General features: G+C 42.0%; 2 protein-coding genes across 3 annotated transcripts; both read right to left on the minus strand.

Moving 5' to 3' along the window:
• Positions 1–281: 281 nt before the first annotated feature.
• ilf3b (interleukin enhancer binding factor 3b) lies at positions 282–13,630 on the minus strand. 2 transcript variants are annotated; one of them, XM_070847293.1, is made up of 18 exons: positions 13,583–13,630; positions 12,131–12,228; positions 11,014–11,237; positions 10,718–10,892; positions 10,211–10,355; positions 8,661–8,752; positions 7,442–7,537; positions 7,025–7,136; positions 6,803–6,900; positions 6,614–6,725; positions 5,814–5,927; positions 5,454–5,659; positions 5,136–5,312; positions 4,757–5,038; positions 3,526–3,658; positions 3,367–3,414; positions 1,339–1,758; positions 282–1,104 (listed from the first exon to the last, which is right to left on the minus strand). In XM_070847293.1, the coding sequence occupies exons 2-18, from the start codon at positions 12,131–12,133 to the stop codon at positions 962–964; spliced, it is 2,580 nt and encodes an 859-aa protein (XP_070703394.1). In that variant the 5' UTR covers positions 12,134–12,228; positions 13,583–13,630; the 3' UTR covers positions 282–961. The 2 variants fall into 2 exon arrangements, with proteins under 2 accessions (XP_070703394.1, XP_070703395.1); XM_070847294.1 differs by lacking the exons at positions 282–1,104; positions 1,339–1,758 and adding an exon at positions 1,887–2,770.
• A 1,591-nt stretch (positions 13,631–15,221) lies between these two features.
• On the minus strand, positions 15,222–22,771 carry LOC139216954 (prostaglandin E2 receptor EP1 subtype-like). The gene is made up of 3 exons (XM_070848203.1): positions 22,557–22,771; positions 20,248–21,149; positions 15,222–16,295 (listed from the first exon to the last, which is right to left on the minus strand). Exons 2-3 carry the CDS (start codon positions 21,100–21,102, stop codon positions 16,020–16,022), a joined length of 1,131 nt encoding a protein of 376 aa, XP_070704304.1. The 5' UTR covers positions 21,103–21,149; positions 22,557–22,771; the 3' UTR covers positions 15,222–16,019.
• Positions 22,772–23,426: the final 655 nt, after the last annotated feature.

The following is a 23,426-nucleotide window of genomic DNA, read 5'->3' on the forward strand; positions in this document are numbered from 1 at the left end:
TTTAAGTTAACTCTTTCTAGTGAGACAGTCTGATGTCTGATGAAGATGTGCCTAATAGTGTTTTTAATAGTTACAAACTCATTTTAAAATGCTTTATAGATCAGTTGTAAGCCACTGATAAGAACAAGTTGTGGGCTTCAGGATTGACAAGCATCTCCACCTGTGACCTAATTTAATAATAAAATCAACATGGTCATTAAGTAATTACTGGGTCAAGAATCCCCCACTTTATATTAATAGTTCAATATTCGTTTAAGTCAAAACTCCAATATAGAACTCTCTTCAAAATAAAAATCCTTTATTAATACAAACACAGTTTGTTTTACATTAACAAGAACAAATCCCACCCAATCAAAAAGCCACATTGAGTGGAAATGTGAGAATGTATGTATTTTCCAGTAATCTCCAAAACCATTTATTAAAATAACTATTACACTATTACAAAAAAAAGCCAAAATTACAAGCAACGCAGAGAAGAACACGCTATTTCGGTTCTATTGAATTGTTACAAAAAATACAATAACCTTTGTAGTTAAAAACTACAAGAGTTTACTAGTTTCACGTGAGAAATAAAACAAACAAACGCTGGAACCACACAACTCTTTTTAAGAAAGTAAGTCGGGGCTTGTAAGTGAGCAATTTGTAGAATCAGCCTTCATATTTAGTGATGAGGATGAGGACTGGTAGCATAGATTAAAAACAGAAATAACCTAAAAAACAAGACTAAACACTGACCAGACCACTGAAACAGACCACTAAATTCAGCCAAACTCATCTCTGACACTTACAAAGTCCAGACATTTCATTTTGTGCCCACATGTACCACAAATGAACCCAAAAGCACGTAAGAAGCGAACATGGAAAAGGCAGAGAGCATAGGCAAGCCGTCAATCACTTTCTTTGGAGAAGGCTTGAGACACTGATGCAGGGTGCCAATGATTCACAGACGGGGTGATACAGTCTATCTGTACTGGTAATTCATGCCGCCGTCTCCCCTGCCGTAGCCCACTGGGTTGTGGTACTGAGTGTGGTTCGTGCCAAAGCCCTGGTTGTTGTTGCCGCCGCCTCCTCCCTGTGCGTTGTAATTGGACTGGTTGTTGAAACCTACAAGGAAAGTGGGATGATTGATTGGCCAGTTGGGGGCAGCACAAACAGTATTCTTTTTAGTTTTCTTATTTCAAAATATGTCTTATGTGACAAAGGACTTTGTTAAAATACGTTTTTATTGTCTTGGCAGCAGCAATACGCCGCACCACATGCTTGGTGTAAAATCAAATTGTGCTTCAAAATGGTTTTAGGACCAACTTCAAATTTGCCTTTGAAAAATATTTCACTCACCTTCATAACTGTAGTCTTGGCTACCTCCAGCACCCCCCGTCACCTGGCTTGGATAGGCAGTGCTGTAGGAGTATCCACCTACCCCCCCCTGGTTCTGGTTGAAGTTCTTCTTTCCCTGACCATAGCCCTGGCCATACTGGTTATAGGAGCCCTGCCCTGAGGGGCTGCTGGACTGGTACCCCCCTGCAGATCCAGTGTTCGCCCCTGGGGGACCTGGAAAGGGTGACTTCCCTCCCTTGTGCATGGGGGGTTTCTTTTTGGGGTTTTTGGCAGTAGAAGTGGCAGTGTAGGCTCCCTCATTCTGGTAGTATGAACCGTAGGAGGCTTGCGCTGATCCTGGTGCTGTGCTGGCTGGAGGGCCACCTGATGGGCTGCTTGATGCCCCGGCTCCTCCATTTGTACCACCATTGTTGTAGTAATCTGAGAAATAACAGCATGGCACAGTCTTAAAATGAGCAAACCTTGATATATATTTGAACAGCTGCTGTTTGAATAAAGGCTCTTTGTCATGTACACAGAAATTAATTCAGACCCTGGAATAACAATAATGAATGGTGATGTCACATTTATTAAAAAACAAAAACATATAAAAACAGCTAGAGCAACAAGTCTTCCCATCCCAACCATACATCAGATTCAGCCAGTCTGTGTGCAAACTTTGTACCAATAGCTTCAGTCCGTCAGCACCTAGTGCTGTTACAGATGGGAAACTGCAGCTAACCAAATTAAGACCATCATGCATTCAGTGTAGCTATGACTTAACAGTGTTGCTGATATGACATAGAAACTGCAGATTCATAAACATAAACAATGTGGCCATTTTCAAAAGCAAGATAAAAAACAGCATAATAGTGTTTGGAAGTGGCAGAAAGGCATCAGAATGAAATAAAAACAATTTTCTCAGTATTGTCATCTAAGTAAACAATAAGGAGACAGAGAGACAGAGAGAGAAAGAGAGACCAGGCTGTTGCAGTCTTGACAATAATCCAGAAGGCAGTATTGTTGTCCAGCTCCCAAAGACTTTCACTCAATCATGATCCAAATGAACAGAAACAAAGCCCTGTCCCCGACCGACACGTAGAGGCAATCTACAATCAATCAGCCCTGTGGTTTGGGGAGGTCCAGGTGTTCAGGTACATCCACAGCAAGTTGAGAGGACAGACGGTGACGTATGGCTACATGCATGCAGTGGCTGATCGTCTCCCCGAGGTGTCAGGACATGACTAGGATTGGCAAGACAGTGTGGAGGGGTGGTTGTCACTTTATTCCCAGGGTTGCGGACTTGGTGGTGAAGGGAGTTCATGATGCTGGAACACTACTGAGTATATTGTCCATTTTTATCCCCTCTACAGGACTGTTTTTGATTTTCTAAGACTGGGGAAGATCTATGTCGCAAACTCGTGGTAGCCATAGCAGTCTGAGACAAAGTCACCTAAAGAGTGAGACAGGGCAGAGAAGGGAAAAAAATATCAAAATTAGATTTGTTTATCTGGATTTTTTTTTTCCTGCCATAAAAGTGGCAGTTGAATGACTCCTTTGGTCAGATTGCTTTCAAACTGAGTTGTTGGGTTTTATTTATTTATTTATTTTTTTTAGATTTCTCTGCTCCTGTCACGCTCAAGTAGGTCAGTCCTCAGAACAGGCTGCCAGAGGGAAGAAAGGGGGTTCTCATAAGAGGGGGCTTGTCAAAAACAGATTCAATCCTGTGGCTTAAAGCAGAGAAATGTAAAATCACTGAACTGGGAACATCCCAACATGTTTTATCATTATATGGTCTTGTTTGCTCAGGGGTGAAACACTTTTCTGTAATAGGCTGAATTGCCTAGTTAGGCAGTTATTAACACAGATAAGTGGTAAAACATGTGTTTTCACTGTCCTGGCCAGATGCACCATCCCGCCCCAGGACACCACATCTATGTTGACACGCATCCAAACATTTGTTTGGATTTTTCACATGAGAAACGAAAGCAGCCAAAAGAGTAAATATCCAATCAAACCAGGATCATAACAGATGAAATGAATACTCACTGTATCCGGAGTTAGCGTTGTTCCCGTAACCATATGTTCCAAATCCACCTGGGGGGACGACAAAACTTTAATAACCTAATTTGACACCTTGTCAATAATGCCAACTAACGCTACATCAGTACATACAGCGAGTCTCCAACAGTAGAAGTGTGTTTTTACCTCCTTGGCCGTAGCCACCTCCATTATTGAAGCCCCTGCCCCTTCCACGACCCCGTCCTCCTCTCCCTCTGCCCCTGGGTGCAGCGGCGTCTCCGACTCCAGGAGCTCCCATCATGCCGAAGCCTGGAGTGTGCTAAAGAGGAAGCAAACATTTGATGTGAAATAGTGAACATCAACTTTCACTCTACACATCTTATCCATCCATCCATTGTCAATACCACTTATCCATAAGGGTCTCACTTTGCAAGAGGTGGGGGCACACCCTGGACTGGTCCTAAATATCTTTCATATCATATCTTTAAATATCTTTCATCAAAAATTTAATAATAATAATAATAATTTTAATTAAATACTTTATTTAAATGACTTTTAAGTTGTAAAAACATCATGAAATTTAGAACAATGATTTCAAAAGGCAAGGTCTGAAAATTATTTTAGAAGCACTTTGTTATATTAGTTGAAATTGTCATCACAGCCCATCAGCAATCGAATGAAGTAGTTTGCCAAAAAAAAAAGGAAAAGAAAATAATACAGTGCCTGTGGCTGTCACAGGACTGTGATACACTCGTCCAATTATCATGGCTGACCTGCTTGTCTGCTTGTGTACCTACATACCGGCGTGCACGCTGCAAGTGCACCCACTGTGCATGCACAGATTCTTCCACAAGGCTAAAGCTAGCGAGCCAGTCACATGGGAGTATGGCAGAGAAAATGCAGCCTAAATTTAAATTACGGTACAGTGACAGACATTGTTTTGCGCTGGGTGACTGACACACACCCACTGAGTCCAAGAACGAGAGAGCTGATGCTGACTGTGACTCAGCGAGCACACAGCACAGCCTCTGAGCTGCGGGAGCAGACGTCAGTTTTGTGGCGGCTGCTTTGCTTGTGTTTATATGACTGTGGCATTTAGTTGTTAATTATTATGAGTTGTTTATTTGTTACACTGAAAAACCAAGACAGGCTGTTAATAAGTGGTTGTGTATAGAACGATAGAGGGACTGGGAGGGGGGCCGGTCTTCTCATCACTGTTGTGGACTCGTCCACCAGCAGTAATATTAGTCAGGCAGTGTGTTGTGGTTTGGAGGAGAGCCTGAAGGGAGGGAGTGGGATATTTTCGGTTGAATGCTTTCAAAATCTAGCTACACTCGCTAATTCCTCCAACGTTGCAGACCCTGCCTTTAGTCATACCCTAACTTGAGCCTGCAATTCCGTTTTACTGGGTGCTTACCATGGGCGGTCCCTTTTTCTTTTTAGCAGCCTCAGCCATAGAGCCCTCAGGGAAGAGCCGCTCCAAAGCAGCCAAGGCAGCGTAGGCCTTGGCCACCTTCTTATTGGATCCTGTCCCTTGAAACTTCTGACCATCAATTTCCACCTCCATGACAAAGCGTTTATCGTGGCTGCCGCCCGTCTCTGAGATAAGCTCATACTTCAGCCCACGGCGCTTCTCATTCAGCTCCATCACAGGGTTCTTGCCGTGTTTAGTCAGGATCGGTCCCTGCTGACGAGCAGTCTGAGAAGAAAGAGATGGTCGGTAAAATTAGCACAAAAAAGACCTCCTGCACAATAACCACAATTGTCATGCTCTGACACAGAAAGATGGTTTGTACCTCTACAGCTTCAGTGGTGTCTGCATTGGCTGCTCCTGTGGCAGCAGTGGTAGTTTCAACGGGCGTTACTACTGGCCTCAATTCTTCCACACTGGCAGCGACTACCGCCTCCTCCGATTTAACCGGCTCAGCAGTCTTTAGTTCCACTCCTGTGGGCAGACCCATATCCTGGAGGACCTGCAATTGTCCACACAGACTCATTATGTTTTAAATCATGCAAGGAAGTATCAAATAAATTCAATTATAAAGGGAATAACAGTGGGTTTTGAGGAAATATATAATTGTATTATTTACGTTCCCTGTGTATGCTGTGCTCACCTTTACAGCTACATGCAGCTTGGCTGTGCGTTTGGATGGACCAGAAGCCTCGTAGGTCTGGCCATCCACTTCTACAGCCATAGTGAAGACTGGAACATGAACAGGGCCAGTCTGAGATATCAGTTTGTACTGGAGGCCCGGCTTCAGCTGGTTGAGCCTCATCAGAGCGTTCATAGCCTGGGGAGGCTCAGCCTTCTCCTCCGGAGCTGGTGTAATGGCATGACACACAGTCAGTACAGAGTTTTTGGAGGGCTAAAAACATTGGTTAATCTAATGATTAGGTTTTTAATCAGTTGATTAATCGTTTGCCTACATAGTGTAAAAAATGTCATTTTGATATAGGAATGGTAAATAACCTACATTTCTTCTGCAGCTTTTTCTTCTTTTTATTTGGACTCTTGTCATCAGTTCCCTCTTCTTCCTCAATGGGCCTTTTCATTGGTGGTGCGTAAGCCGTACTGGGTGGGATTTGCACTGCATCATAGACACACACAAAATTCTGCCATTAGAATACACAAGGCACTTTATTCCAATGCATGCATCTTACAGGAAAACAAAAGCCAGTAGGGCTTGAGACTAACTCAAGAGCACATCTTCTCATGCTGTTACTATGTTGGCAGGAGGAGAGCTAGTTAGCTATTAGAGGCCAGTGGGGAGCGATGCATTTGGCTAACAGAGCCAAAATAGCTAACAGTGCTGAACACACAACAACAGAGAGTTTCTGTTAAACAGTAAACTGTAGTTTACTGTGACAATACAACAAGTTTAAAACAAATTAACTGACATACTTTAGTAGAGTGAAATGTAAGAAGTAAAAGTATTTTGAGTTAGGAGTTAGTCACTTTACATCAGTGCTTACATTTCACCAAATTTCATTTGGAGAAAGCATTAAATACATTTACTCCAGTTCTGTACTGAGGCTCACTGCTGAGGTATTTGATCTTTCATATCAACACTTTAATGGTGTTTTTATGATGCCTCTAACAACTATGCATGATAATGACAAAGTAAAGAAACAGCATCTTGATTATGGGACAGTTTAAATTCAATTTAAGGTGATTAAAATTGCTTTAGAGGACGGAGCTGAAAAAAGTTATTCACGAATCCTGACTTGCAATTGTGGATTAGTTTAATCTAATGAGTAAGCTAGCTTGTTTTACCTGTGTAATCAATAGGAGTCTCACTACGAGGTTTCTTGGGCATCTTTGAAGGAAGGGGATCCATTCCGAGCACTTTGTGAAGCTGTCCGAAAGCTGACAGCCTTAAGGCATGCTTAAGATACAAGAGACAGGGAGTCAATTTCACTTTTACTACACTGTCTAACACACAAAAATATTAATCTTACTCACTTGTGCACTTGCTGTAATGTCTTCTCTCTGCTGGTGGTCCAAGTGACCAATAGCATCTGTCGCCTCCTTTTCACATGGATCAGAGATTCCGGCACCATCTACAACACAAGGAAACTAGAGTTTGAGATTACCTTCAGAAAACAAGCTGAAAGCTTACAGTGAAAACGTGCAATTAAATCTCAGTCACATAGAAATTGGAGAAGAGACTCCACATATACACACCTGCCATGAGGATTCCTGAAGCCAGACACTCTAATACTCTCCGCAGAGCTTCTCCTGCCCCCATGGGCCGGTTCCCTGTGCCAATGGCTTTCTCACAGATAAGCTCCAGTGGCTGAAAAGCAGGAGAGGGAGGGAGAGTCTTTGTTTGAGAACGCTATTTTTAAGCCCGGTTACTAGTACAGAGAGATTTTAGGTCACTGCTTTAGACAGTATCTCTGCCATTCAGCAGCAGTGATGGTAGTGTCTTGCTTTTTTTTTTAATCCAGTTAGACAAGGCTTTATCAAAGGAAGAGCAAATGTAAATAAAGAGAGCTATGTGGCTTTGAGCAGCAAACTCAGTCTTTAAAAAACAACCTCCCTCATATTTAACAGCTCTCAAAAAAACTTTAAGATATCAGGCTGTTTAGAGATACTCACCCAGCCACGAAGCGGGGCCCATGTGGGGACGCGGGCACACAGGTCCCTTAGGATTCTGATGACGATAACACAGGAGCGTAACCCGTTGGCTCTGGCCTGGGGACACAAGCAGGGAGAGGGAGGGGAGGGGGGCACGGGGAGGGCAAACAGCCTAAGTCAAAGAGTAAGACTATGTGAGGCGTAAAGCAATGTAAACATCCAAATAAATTAAAGGAAATAAATATGAAGCCACACAAACTATAACAGCTTAGCTTTGTCATTAGAGAAGTACTGAATGATAGAATAATGTTTGATCACATTGTTGGAAGATCCTACTTATGATTGTTCGCATTCATGGCTGTAAGTCAATAGCCAACATGATTGATGGTGTAGTTATCAGACATGAAACATTTCTGTTTGTGAGGGAAAACATGCTCATGAATTAGGTTCAGGAGGAAAAGTGTAAATAAAGCCACCTCAAACTTAATACCAGCTTTAATGTGAGAACCAAGTGAACTTTTTAAGAAGGATGTGCATTGGCAGTGAATAGGGTAATGGTTAAGTCGGTGACAGTCCAAGAAATAACTACTCAAGGTGCAATATTCCTGTTGATTTTGTGGCACACAGTAACAGAAACAGCCAGAGAGCAGTAAAGGTTGAGGTCACATACTCTACAAAAGCTGCAGAGATGGAGCATTGATTGTATAGTGTGAAAGCCGAGGATGACACAGGCCACAATATAATGAATTATCATAAACAAGGCTCGCTAGAAAAAAACAGTTTCTCTTCAAAATTACAGAATGGGGCAGCAAAAAGTGCTCTACAAGTAGCTTGCATAAATGTGAAAATAACAACAACTCACTCACACCAACACTGACATTATAGAAATATTGCACCTGTATACATAGTATTAGTCCCAGATTTTTTGCAGATTGAGTTAAGTGGCTGTGAGGGAGACTAATGAACTCGGGGACTTAAGAGCAGCATTGAAATTCTTTAAAAATGGCACTGCAGTAGACCCTGTTAAGTGAGCAAAGCAACTCTACAACAGTGTAATGACAAAGGTTTCCTACGAAACAAACATCCAGATCATCGAGTATTACTATAGGAAGTACACTTCAAAAGAGTAAATAAAGAAAAAACACATGGAACGCCCAAATAAAAGACAAAAGAACGTACAGCATAAAACCAAACTCAAAACTACTTCTGTTTTAGAGACAAATAAAGACAAGATCCAAACCTGGAACCACTTAGCGTGGCGGAGAGACGCCAAGGCAGTTAGGCATTTCTGCCTGTCCAGAACATCCGGGGGATCGTTGACTGAAAGCGATTCTATTGGCAGGTGGAATAAGAAGACAAGGTACAGTTTGACCAAGGGGAGTTCTGTCAGCCGGCCAGGGGGAACACAGGCAGCCTTCCCAAACCACAGGCAGGCGGGGGAAGGGGAGGGGGACCCCTCCACTGCAGAACCACCAAACGCTCTCAACCTCCCAGTGAATATTATTTGCACGGCCCGGCATAGAATGATTAGACTTAAAACCCACCAGAACGACAGCATTGTGAAGCGGGTTATAACATAGCTAAGTAGTTACACAAATAATTTTAAAATCCCTGACACTGAAAATGTGTATCTATTGAGGGATAAAATTGGTTGTATCAAATGGGAGGTTGTGTCTCCATGGTTGCTCAACTTTTATGGATGCTTCAGTGCTTAAAAAGGTCTGCTTTTCTTTTCTGGCGTTAACAGGAGGTAGAGCCCCTCCCCTTTGCCCCTATACTGGGTACACTGCACTTTGCCCCTTCCGAGACAGAGAGCGGCCAGTTGGTCAAAGGTCCAGCGTCCCTAAAAATTGACAAACTAGAAGGCTTGACAGAGAGAATCAGAATTGGAACCACAGGCAGAAGTTATCAGATGCACAAAAAGTGGGTATCAAAACAAGTCCACACTGCAGCAAAACTGATGGCTTTAAAAAACAAATAAAATAAAAACAAAAAAATAAAAAGACCCAAACTGGGCATCACTGTTAGCACGGGACTACAGATAAGGTCAAGGTTCAACACTTCAACTGCTAAAACTGAGCTCCTCACTACCGCTGAATGCTCTCAAAAGAATGTAAACAACTACAAATCTTACTTTTTCCCCACATGGCTACAATTAGGCTTAATAACCATGTACATATTCGAGATTACTTAGTCTATCGCTATCTAACAACTGGGGCTGATCGCCTGGATTTTGAGTATAGTCAGACATGTGCAGAACCCAAGTGTCCCTTGTCGTTATCTGTAATCCCGAGCCTTCCCTTTGTAAGGAACATCAGAGGCAGTCAATAGCCCACTGTTGGGTCTAACAACCAAGGACAGTTTCACCACGTTTTGCTACTCATTTTTGCTGCAATGCAAACCGTTCATCATCAATGATAAAACACATGCAAACAAAGTGGTCTCTCTTTTTGTATCTGGTTAAATTCTCAGTAAGCCTTCATTTCGTTGGTGACCTTGATCATTAAGGGGGAAGAGAAAGCCATGTCTTCAGCAGTCAGTAAAATACCTGCCCTATACTGTATATTGGGCCATCAAAAATGTACAATTACATTACATGGAACTACGAGAGTGTCTAAAGAGCTATAAACATAGCACAGTTTCATTATGTGACAGCGCATTCTTGTCCCCTAGCTCCATTGAAGGCCCAATAAACAATATCTGTCTAGCCTGGTTGCCTGCCTGGCCTCCCTGCTGGAGGAGGGGTGGCACTAAAAAAAGAAACAGTGAGGCCCTCTTGTAGGAGCTTACCTCCAGCAGCAGCCCTCTCTATCTCCTCACGAACCAAAGGGGATGTCAGGTGAATGGTGAGGGTGAGAGGGGGCTCCTTGGTGTTCTTGATGACAATACTGGCCTCACGGATGTGCTGCGTCACCACATACTTGTCTTCTGTCGCCTGAGAGAGAACCAAGCATTTAGGACACAAAGATGCTGATTTGTTAAACAACGTTTGTGACGAGAATCAGACTGTTCCAACTTGACCTATAACATGTTATGGTAAAAAATAGTGAAGCATGCCCCTAGTGGTTTCCCAATTGCTTGCATTAAGAACAATGATAAATACCATTTCTGTAGCATCATGCAAGAACATAATGCAACATCAAAGTGCTTTACATAAAAGCAAACAATCTGATTTTGTTTGATATTCAGATTAGAAGGTCAATCCACTAAAGTAGAAGACAAAAGGAAAAAAGTACATATTCACATGTGAAAGGCCGGAACCAGTTAAGTTTTGGCTTAGCCTATCCAAGTTCTCACCTTGAGCTGTGTAACAAGGTTTTCAGACACTTTCTTCAGCAGAGTGCTGGTAGGTTTGTCCTTACAGAGGAGCACCAGCTCCAGGTCCAGGTCCCCCTTCAATAACAGGCCTTTGGCAACCAGGCCCACCCTCATTACGCCGCGCAGTGAGCGGGTGGCCTGATCTTTGTGCTCACTATCCAAAGACCCAGCAGATACAGGGGAGAAGTACAGGGAGAAGAGGAATTCAATCATGTCTTATAGACTTATTTTCTGCCAACTGAACATGAGGACTTATATCTCCGACACCTCCTCACCTTTCCTTATCAGTGTCTGTGCCATCAGACTCCGACTTGGAGCTTCCCTTCTCCTGCTTATCCAGCCAGTCTGAGACAGACTTAAGGGCCCGCTCCGTGTGGGATACCATGTTCTGTACACTTTCCAGTTCCTCCTGAGTCGGGTAGATGACAGAGTGTTTGGCCATGACGTGGCGGTCATCATTCATGAAGACGCGCATGGAGCGGTGGCGCATTGGGGGCGGCTAAGGTTGAGAGAACAGGAAATTATTCATATAAAAAAAAACACCAGGGAGATTCACGCATTGATAGGATTAGCAACGACTAATTTATTGTAGATAAGAACACACAGGGTATATGTCAAAACATACCCTAATTAGTGACATCATGGTGTCAGTGCAGCACAAAACCATTCAGGAGGGTTGTTATTGACTTATTATCATGATGCACTGCAAAACCTGACACGTACTTTTGATAATTAAGACCTCACTGTGCTGCAAGTTGAGCTGAGAGAATTAAAACAACAAATTGCTATTATGTGTACAACAGAGGGCTGTCTCACAAAGCAGGATTACGGAGTTACATGGATAACTGGACAGAATAAAACCCAGAGCAGTTCTTTCAACTTGGTCCATGTTGCAGATTTGAAAATGTTCCAGCTTTTTTTCAGAGCAGACTTCATTAATCCTGCTTTACAGGACAGAATGTTGGTCAACCTAGAACGAGCATTTATGAAGATTAAAAAGACCTACTTTCTCCGTCTCTCACTGATCTTTGATTAATCAAAAAACTGAACAAAAAGGTCTCATGTATAGGCCAAGCCGGTAACACCAGTGATTACACAAGCCGAGTGTATGCACAAGCAGCCAAAGCCAATTTAGAGGCGAGCGGTGATGTGGAAGCTGCAGCATGTGTTGCTGTAGCCCCAGGCAGACTGGAGTAACAAAAGGCTGGCACCAGTCTTGTGACTTAAATTACACGTGACACATTTATTTCTCCTGTTAACGGTGACATTTAACAAATAGGCAAGTGTGCCCTGTGTTTTGGCTGCCCGCCTGTTGTCAGAAACACACACACACACGACATAGAGATGCATAACTTCAAATAATAAGAGTAAAGAGTGTAATTAAACAATTACCATTATTGCTCTGAAGATGTGGTGACTTCTATATCCAGTGAACGACAGTGTTAAAAAGGGGTCTCTTCTGCAGCAGATGACAATGTTGCAGTCCGTCTCTATGGGGGGAGAGAAACGTGCACACATTTTAAAATTACTTTTTAAAGTCGCTGTGGGCAAACCTGCAACAAACTGAAATCTAACACACACCCACAAAGGAAGGATGGAAACCATGTTTCATTTAAGGAACTTTCTGAAACATGTTCAATAAGTATCCTTGAGGCCAGTAACTCTGAACAAAGTAAATCACTTCCACTAAGTCACTGAGGACTCTTTGTCCATCTCTCATTGAAACAAAGCAGCACCCGCAAATCTGCTTTCATGGGCAGAAATGTGGTTTGTCATAATAAACCAGACTTAAAGAAAGCAGGTTACTTCATGTGCACAAGGAGCGGATATCTATACTTCTGGTAAACAGACGGCTGATCTTGAAATGCTATTTTTGACTAATCTGAATTAAAGTAAGGGGAAGTGCTATTGGAAAGGACACTGACCTCTGAATAGAAGCTAAACCAAGTTCCTACAGGGAAAACTGTGCATCCTCATCCTCATGATGTGACCGTGATTGCTCCTGTGTAACTACAATGAAATGATGTGATCAGGCTGACATAGTGGGGTTAAGCAGACATGCAGGGCATCTCCACTTATCGTGACATGCCCACTGTGCTCACATACTCTGGTCACTGCAAACGTTTCAGCATAAACAGCAGCACTGCAAGGGTGATTTATTTCACAGTTTAAGGAAATGTGGTGAGACTGAAGCGAGCACACGCCCCCCCCAAGTCCACGTTTCAGTCAACAAGTTAGTGAAGATTGTTGCACCGGTGACAATGGCCACACCTGTTAAACGTATACTGACACACAGCCTATATTTCAGGAGGGAGAGTGACTTGTGGAGTAGTAGCCCGACAGTTATGGGACCCAGACCCCACAGCTCCATCAGGGGAATTTAAAAACAGACGCCATTTTAATTCAGTGCGGAGCCTGACTGGCGACGCCAGCTAGCTAACAATCCCCACAAAAAACGGATCACCCATCGTCTAATGCTGCGCCGTGCCGACATGAACCAGAGCCCAAAGAAACACACGAACAACCACCTGCCTGCCATGTTTTTCAGCTGAATAACCAAATCAAAGTGCAGACAGTTGGCGGAAAATGTGTGCTTTTATCTGGATATTGGTCTGTTGCCTATCAGACACCAAAATGGTCGAGGAGACAGGACCGAGACCCCATTGAATGCTCAGTTAGCGGGTTAGCTTAGCCGCACATAACCAAACGGCCCCATGTCTGAAGCTCAAATACGCGAGATAAACACACCAGAGTCTACTGAAAAGTTTCAGTAGCTCTCTCGGCGTTCTAATTCATGTTTTTGTTTTTGCAAATGGATGAAATTTTGCAATTTTCATCACTCACCGTGATGTCGCTACTTCTAATGGACGGTGCTGCACGCCAACTCTTGGCAGCAAGAGTGCAAATGGAAACGCCCACGATATGAAAAACCACGAAGCTCATTGGGAGGAAATCACACGTGACTCGGATTGTGGCCAATTGGAAAAAAGGGGGTACCGAACCAGGGGCGTGGCTAGTAGCGGTGGCTTTGAATTGAATTGTCCACTAGCAACAGCTGGCTGATTGATCCAGTGTTCAGTCTGCTTCACTGATCATATCGACTAAAACGCTGCCAATACCTGTAAACACTGTGCTATATAACGCTATTCTCATTTGCAGACTTGCTTTGGGAGTTCTCCAGTTTGGTGCCTTATAATTTATATTCTGAGGACTGTAACCACAGTGGAGTGACCACTTACTTTGGGTGCTATGAAAATCTTGCATAGAAAATCACCAGCAGTGAGAAGTGTTAAATATTTTTGTGCTATCTTGAAGATGAGAATAGACTTTTATTACAGTTCAGAGTATAAAGTCAAAATGTGACGTGCGTCTTATTTATTTAGAGGGAGCTTCAAACGCATTACTAAATGAGACTCGACACAAAGAAAACGAGATTGAGAGATGAAAAATGAGATCCAAGATCAGTCAGTTTTGTATGTTGAGTCAAAATTAACCAATATTTCACTGCGTTGACAATAGCATGACCACTGGAGCTCCACAAAGATCAACACTTGGTCCCCTTCTGTTAAGTCTCTCCATGCTGCCGTTAAAGGTAGGGTATGCAGCTTATTTTAGAAATACTTTTTGACCTGCTTGTCTATCAATTTACCTGTCGAGCTGTGCGTACTCTTCCCATGCACTCACCGCGTGTGAGCAGAGGCTTCCACAAGGCTGGGCACACTTATTGTTAAAACAAGTGAGCTAGTCACACTAGAATGGTGAAAGAAGAAGGTGACAGACTAACGCTTTGTGCTTCACAGGCACAAAGCACTGCCCCTGAGCCGAGTCTAGCTAGTCTTGCTATTGTCTTCAGTGTTACAGACCCTGCCTTTAAGACAGATTTCTCAAAACAACAACACAAATTACCATGATTGTGCCGATAATCCTCAAATCTACTTTTCTCTTTCACCAAATAACAGTATGGGCCCAGTGTCCATGCACTGAATTAATTAATGATGGAATATGTAATAATTATTTCTTGCTACTTAAAGTAAAGACTGAGGTGGTTGTCCATGATGAAAGACTTATATCTATTAACATGGATCAGGTGAGTCACAGCTAGTCTATCTCTGTTCAAAGGTGAAAAAAACAAAAACCTACCAGGACCTCTAAAGCTCAATAATTAACACTTTCTATCCCATTAAAAGGTGAGACTTCAGGAACTCAATGTGCCCAGTACTTACTACACACTTTGTTTCTTTGATGGCAGAAAACAATGACGATTTTGCTAGTGAGCTCTATAGGTGTGTTTAGTTACATTTGCACAGAGCCAAGCCAGCTGTTTCCAAATGTTTCTAGTGTTTGTGCTAAGCTAACCAGCTGCTAACAGACTAGACCCATACCTTGCTTTACTCATTCAGAATATATCTGGATAGAGGAAACATTACCGTGTCCCAACAAATATGACATCACTTATGAACCAGAATGAGATGAAACATGAACATATGTATAACCATTTATTAACCTCACATTCCCTTTATTAACAATGTCACATTCAATTAGCTTTTTGCAACACATAGCTTCATTTCAGTCCCAACTGAGGGAAAATACTGTAGATGCATTCACAAACACATGATAAAGATACACATTCAGATTCATGTCGCAGCGCTACATTACACAAACACAGGATGTTTTTCACATCTTCAAGCTGAGGTAAAAGCACAGCCTTTTCTTTTGCTCTTATGTGAGCATTTGCACAAGTCATTGACTTTTACTTTATGTCAGAAAACAAAATGGCACATTCACAGACAAAACTTCTGAGTTGAGATGTTTACTTAAGACTACATACAGTCTTCACTTCAACAAAAAGTTAACACATAATACTCCATCCAACATCATCTTTTTAATTTACGTCTGCCCTCATAGAGGTCAGACTACCATGCGAACATGTCCAGTATATGGGTTGTGTTGCATTCTGATACACTATTAGTAGTTTATGATAAGTTGGGGCTTTTTCCCTTTGTAGAGTGAGGCTAGCTCATACATACAACAAAGAGTTTTTTCATTAGCTGGTCAGTGATATCTCAAATTTAGAGCATGTTATTTCAGTTTTTAACCACTTTGGATCCCAACGCTTCATACACATAAACCAGGCAATGCTCTTTTCACTGGGACCTTTTAACACTGAATTCTGATCCAGATGACAGACAGCTGGGCTCAGTGGTCATCCTGCTGACGGGTGACAGAGTATCCCTTAAAAAGTGATAACCAACATGTCCCCTTTCCTATTTACTAAGTCCCTTCAAATCTTATTAGCACTGTTTTTCTCTGAGTTCTGAAATGAGCTGACATCCCAGCGCACAGACCGGAATGTGCTTCCCTTGAAACTGGCCTGCCTTTTAGTGATGCGGTAGATCTTCCTGAGGATGGCACGTCGCAGCAGGATGTAGACCCACGGGTCCAGGATCTGGTTACAGGTTGCCATTCTGACACCTGTCACCATCAGGCCCCTATAAGTGTCTCTGTCACTGTCCAGGGAGCCACTGTAAGACCGTGAGGCTGACATCAGTCCAAACACCTAAAAGAAAAAGATAGGAAACAAGTTTAGGCTCATTCTGAACCATCCGGTAAAGTCACACAAACTAAAATGCACATAAACTGTAACGTTAGTTAATATTTCATGTAGTAAGAAAATGTTTTGGTTGTGCATCCTGCACCTGTACATCCTTTTCAAGCTCATACCCCGAAGAATCTGGGATACTTGTTGAGTTACACGAAAGAGAGCTCAAATATTGCATTTTGCCGCATCTCAGTTAATGCATCAATTGAGTAATTGCACAACTTTTACTCCATAAATTAACTAAGTACCTTAAAATGTGCAAAAATATTTCTTACATGAGGCAAAACTTGATAATAACCTCTGTTTAAGCTCTTGAACCACACTGATCCAGTTATGGGTTAGTCATTACTAACTAATGCTGTGCAGCACAACATTGTTTAGATCCACAGAGTTTTATTTTCAATTCTGGTGGAGATCCCAAAGTTTCCAAAGGAACCATACAGTGGTGTGAAAAAGTATTTGCCCCCTTACAGATTTCTTCTGTTTTTGCTTTATTGTCACACTCACATGTTTCAGATCATCAAACCAATTTTAGTATCAGACATAGATGACCTGAGTAAACACAAAAAGCAGTTTTTATATGATGATTTCATTTATTAAGGGAAAAAAGCTATCCAAACCAACCTGGCTCTATGTGAAAAAGTAATTGCCCCCTCCCTTGTTAAATGATGAATTAACTGTGATTAACCACATTTTTGAAAGCTGAGTTCAATTTCACTAGCCACACCCAGGCCTGATTACTGCCAGAGCTGTAGAATCAAGAAATCACTTAAATAGACAACATGAAGCAGGCTGAAAGATCTCAAAATGCAACACATCATGCCCCGATCTAGAACAATTCAAGAACAGACAAGAAACAAAGTTATTGACATCTATCAGTCTGGAAAGGGTTACAAAGCCATTTCTAAGGCTTTGGGACTCCAGCGAACAACAGTGAGAGCCATTATCCCCGAATGGAGAAAACATGGAACAGTGGTGAACCTTCCCAGGACTACCAGCCGACCAAAATGACTCCAAGAGTACATCAACGTCTCATGCAGGAGGTCACAGAAGAACCCCAAACAACATCTAAAGCACTGCAGGCCTCACTTGCCTCAGTTAAGGTCAGTGTCCATGATTCAACAATAAGAAAGAGACTGGGCAAAAATGGCCTCCATGGGAGAGTTCCAAGGTGAAAACCACAGCTGACCAAAAAGAACACAAAGGCACATCTCACACTTGCTAAAAAACATCTTGATGATCCCCCACACTTTTGGGAAAATATTCTGTGGACTGACGAGACAAAAGTGGAACTTTTTGGAAGGTGTGTGTCCCGTTACATCTGGCGTAAAGCTAACACAGCATTTGGGAAAAAGAACATCATACCGACAGTCAAACATGGTGGTGGTAGTGTGATGGTCTGGGGCTGCTTTGCTGCTTCAGGACCTGGACAACTTGCCGTAATTGATGGAACCATGAATTCTGCTCTCTACCAGAAAATCCTGAAGGAGAATGTCCGGCCATCAGTTCGTGACCTTAAGCTCAAGCGCACTTGGGTTATGCAGCAGGACAATGATCCAAAGCACACCAGCAAGTCCACCTCTGAATAGCTCAAAAAAAACTAAATAAAGGTTTTGGAGTGACCTAGTCAAAGTCCGGACTTAAATCCAATTGAGATGCTGTAGCATGACCTTAAACAGGCCATTCATGCTCGAAAACCCTCCAATGTGGCTGAATTAAGACAATTCTGCAAAGAAGAGTGGGCCAAAATTCCCCCACAGCGATGTGAAAGACTCATCGGCAGTTATTGCAAACGCTTGGTTGCAGTTGTTGCCGCCAAGGGTGGCACAATCAGTTATTAGGTTTAGGGGGCAATTACTTTTTCACATAGGGCCAGGTTGGTTTGGATAGCTTTTTTCCCTTGATAAATGAAATCATCATTTAAAAACTGCTTTTTGTGTTTACTCAGGTCATCTTTGTGTGATATTAAAATTGGTTTGATGATCTGAAACATGTAAGTGTGACAAAAAAGCAAAAGCAGAAGAAATCTGTAAGGGGGCAAATACTTTTTCACACCACTGTATATGTCAGTCTGAAATTTAGGAAAGCATGTATGAAATATTGCAAAAGATATGTTGAATATTTTACTCCATGTAAACATCATAGCTCCAATAAAGAGCTGAACTTACAAATGTGAGACAGTGGGGGATTAAATGATTTTTCCAACCATAAAGATACTTTGAGGGGAATCAAAAAATGGAAAACAACATGTTATGGGGTTTTAAAATATTAAAGAAAAATGCATTTCTTTGGCAGCTGCTAAGCTAACAAGAATGTTTAATCTTATCAAGGCAACAAACTCCTCTCACTGTTGCTACCATTGACAGAGCACTCAGACTCAGCAGTGTGAATTAAGATAATTTTCGGAGAGATTGGAGTTCTACATTTTCAATAACTGCTTTTGTCATTTGGAATTATTGTTAAATTCGAATTTCCTGTTTTCTGCTGTTCTGATCAGCTTGCGTGATGTAAATTGAGATGAGATGTACGTTTGGTGAGATGTGTGCTCAGTATAATTTGAATTGTAATACATGCAAATCAAAAGCTGTGTAATCACAGTATGCGGCGTTGAGATGCACAAAGGAAAAAATGCGATTGAGGAGCTTTTTTTCTGGCCCCTAACACCAAGTATACAGCTTCAGTGTGTTACAAAATGTTAAGCAAAGTGGACAGTATTATCTGTGACAGTTTGAGAATTGCATTGCAAATGGACTTGAAATGTGAAATAGGTGAGGAGACATGGTCACACATTGTTTGAAAGAATGGGAGGAATACATCAGAACCAGGATAAGATGGAGACGGAGATGTACAAGGCACAAGGCTTCCTGGGATTGTTGTGTCATACAGCCACCGTGGGGCAGGGCTCCACAGTGTATGAAACATAGACTTGGAGAATCCAATATCAAGAACTGGGAGCCTAGGCCTGTGATAGATCAAATGCAGAGGGGCTGGAAGAGTTCTGAAAGGCCTTCCTTTAAGGACTGGCACATTTCTTTAATTTAGACCACATCTCAGGAAGTAATGACAGCAAGAAGACAGAGTAACGATATAATCATTAGATGATTAAGTAAATCAAGATACAAGACAAGTACATTTGTAGTTGTATTTGTTACTTTGTGTATCATAAATCTGTCTATCCTTGTGCCTCCTTTTGGCCATTATGTGCTTTTCTTAAACTGCATACAAATGTGTAAGCATAATGTATGTGGCAGAGCATGTATGCACATGTATATTTAAGTGTATGGACATGTCAGTATGCAGGTAAGTATATGATATGTACATTCTTTACTTTATATCTGCTTTTTTTCTTGTAAGGTAACACAAGCACAACATGCTGTATCATTTTTTTTTCTCTTTCCCTGTATGTGCATTACTATGTTTTGTTTGTCACTGTGTATTATGTTGTCGGTTGTTTCAAATGATATATTTTTAAAAGTTGTGAGATGCCCCCTCTTAGTTTTTGGGTGCAATTACAAGCATGACACATCAAGATTATTTGAATATGAAATTTCATCTGCAAAAATCTACCAAAGGTCAATCAGCTGTAGAGTGTTGGTCAATGATGGGTGGTGGTGATACCTTTGATGTCATCTGACCTGAGTAAGCATACATTTCACTAAAATAAAAGCTGCACAAACATGAACAAAATATGGCTAAATATGGTTTAAATAATTTATCACATTATCTTTACAGTTTGAGATTTCCTAGAATAAAAGTAAGTTAAAAAAAATAACATTCTGTCTCATTATGCAACTCTGATCTGTGGTGTGAAAACTCAACAATCAATATGGTGACATTTCATCATATTAAAATATGCTTTTTTTAAAAAAATGTGATTAAATGTCTGTTAAATGATCTACCCAACACTCACCAGCAGAGGGCTCCAGCAGATGCAGGAGGTGACCATAATCCCAACCAGCTGGACCACCATCTCAGTGTCGTGGGACCTGGCCGAGTGTCTCTGGGAGCAGGACCTCTTCTTTAGCCGGGCTCTCACCAGCGTGAACCCGCTGATGGTGTTGCACACAAACGCCAGGGCCAGAGAGCTCAAAGCCAGTCCAGAGAACAGCATCACAAAGGCCAGATCTGGTGCTCTAGTGTCCTCCATCACCTTAATAAAGCACCACGTCCCTGGGAACTGGTAAGTGTAGCTACCCAGCCTAAAGAAGGGTAGAATGGCGACACATAAAGCCAATAGCCAGATCAGGGCCAGTGCCATCTTTGTCCGTGCTGTGGTCACCAGACGAGCATGCAGCAAAGGCCTGGTGACGCCCAGGCAGCGCTCAGCAGCCATGGCACAGCCCAAGAAGAGAGGGCACAGGCCAAAGAACACCATGCAGCCTCCCAGGAACAGACAAGAAGCATCCGGATTCGCAGGATCACCTCGAAAGCTGTCTGTGTATGCTGAGTATCTCCTCAGTACGAGAGCTCCGGGGATAACATGTCCAGCCAGATCTGTTGCCACCAGAGAGCTGGCAAAGAGCAGAAAAGTTGCCTTTGACCGTCGACGGAAGCGGTTGTAAGCCTTGGCGAGAATGACGAGGGCCACCACATTGAACAGGATGCCCAGGGTCATGGTGAGGCCTGCAGCTGTGGGACTGTTTGGTGGACGGGTGGCGTTATGTGCTACAGGCTCCACCTCAGGCTCCTGCACCATGGTGGTGTGGTTAGAGAGGGGAAAGGGGGCGATAATGCCAGAGGAGTTGCAGTGTTGCATCGCCAGCATCACTGCCGGGCTCTGGGCCTGATGTGGATCTCCTGGTTGAGAAGATACTGAGAGGGAAAAAATATTATAATTAGAATATTATTATCATTACAAAATATTTGGGTGGGAACGGGGCTTTAATCTTATGTTTCACTCTTTACAAAAATGAGCAGTAATATTTTTCCCCCTCCCAGATTCAAAATGTAAAAAATGCAAATCAGTTAGCTTAGATGATCTTAGAACTTATGTGTAAGGCGAGTCATGTCTGATTGTCTTCCATATAACATAAATGTCCCTGTCGTGGGACTAATAAAGGAATATCTTATCTTATCTTATGACCAACACATTGGCTGAGTTGCATGACTCTACAAGATGGGCTAAAATAAAATAGAAATCTGACACCCACCCCCTCCCACTTCTCCCAGAAAAGTCAAACTACCTTGCTTTTAGCCATAAGAAACTCCTCCTCCCTCCCCAATTATCCAAAGACACCATGGCAGGGGTTAATTCCAAAAACATTGTTTGATTATTGCCATTTCTTTGGGCGAGCAAGGCTTTTGAGGACAAAGTGACGCAACTGTAAACCACAACAAATTAGTTCTCAGCCCTCTTTAAGTGCCAAGGGCCTCAGGGGGCAACGCTGGAAGTCTGGACAAGTTTGGGCAATTGCTGCTTCACACATTCCTATAAAGGCATGTGTAGAAAGTACAGGTAGCACGCAGCAGCAGCAGCAGCAGCAATGAAACAGTCACAACATTAAATCATCAGATTTAACGTGCAAAGTGTTGGGAAAAATGTATTTACGTACAGATGGTCAATACAATTTGTGTTAAATCAGTCACGCTTGACTATGACTTGTTGCTGAGCAGCATCAGTGGAAAGAAACATAGTGGGCTCGCTTGGAGAGCCAAGAATGACTAGTCCAGTGTTTTAAACCTTAGTGTGTGCAAATGCATAATGATAGATAAAAAGCATTGCTTAAAGTATCGTATGGAGGCAAGTTGTTTTTTTATTCTTTGTACATATTGATTTCATTTTATTATTATTAGCATCATCTGTTGATAATTTGGAACATGTAGTTTTTTATGACCTGTACCTTCCATAAAAGGTATTAATGTATTGTTATACACATAAGAAAAACGTAAACTGAATTACAGAAAAGCATAATGATGACCAGCCAAACAATACCTCTGCAGCCCCGTGCACTTTAAAAAAGCATTTCCAATGATCCCATTTTTGTAGTTGATATGAGAGTGTTTGATTTTTTTTCCTTTGTCTTTTGTTTTTATGATTTACATTTCTCAAATTTGTGGGTATATAATCAGACCAGATCAATAAATCCAAACTATTTTACCATAAAAAGCATTTTTAGACCAAAGTTAACATTTTAACACAATATAGAAGTGGAAGAAAAACCTGATTGAACTTGGAATGATAACCTTAGGATTTGTCCATTGTAAATATATTTAACCTACCTTTGAGTTAAGAAATCCATGAAGATGATCAGGATCACTTTGGTTTTGGCAAACACTCATAGCGGAAGAAACTTAAAACCAATGAATCCAGGTTCTTCTCGATATCTTCTTGTGCAGCTCCAAAGTTAGAGGACTTTTTCACCTGAGGGGTTTCCTCATTATGCAACTAAGCTGAAATTCTCCTCTCAGAACAAGCAACCTCCCTGTAATGTTGCACAAGCTTGTCCTCTGTTACTCTGACTGCGGTTGGCTGCTTTTATACCGTGGGGGTGCACTGTGCTCACATCACCTCTGGGTGTCTCAGTCTGTGAAAACCAATAACTTGACATCCCAAAGAGGGAGGATGAATGTCCCACTCAGAGAAATCCCACAAGAAGAATATCCATCCATTCATCCATTATCTTCCGCTTATCCGAGGTCGGGTTGCGGAGGCAACAGGTCAAGCAGGGCACTCCAGATGCCCTTCTCCCAAGCACCGCTTTCCAGCTTCCCCTGGGAAGTGTTGCTCGGGAATATCAATATTTAAAATCCAGCTGCTGAGCCTCCTCACCAAACAGCTATGAGATGTAAAGGCCTACAATCACTTGTAGAATTTAAAATCCATCAAGGGCAGACCTGCCTGAGGCTTAAGGAAAAATTTCCTTTCAATTATCACTTTTATAAGTAATTCTCAGTAATAGTGACTTCATATCATATCATAAAATTATAGTCTATTCTCATTAATGGCAGATTTAACTCTAACTACATAGCCTACTTGCTTTAACTGCTTTAGAGACTTGTCTCTTTAGTACACTCATGACTGCCTGTTAAACTCATGACTGCCTGTCCACATCAGACTGTAACACCATACTGCTGTGGTGGGTCTGATCT

Source organism: Pempheris klunzingeri, chromosome 17, assembly GCF_042242105.1.
Source record: "Pempheris klunzingeri isolate RE-2024b chromosome 17, fPemKlu1.hap1, whole genome shotgun sequence".
In the NCBI taxonomy this organism is placed as follows: Eukaryota; Metazoa; Chordata; class Actinopteri; order Acropomatiformes; family Pempheridae; genus Pempheris; species Pempheris klunzingeri.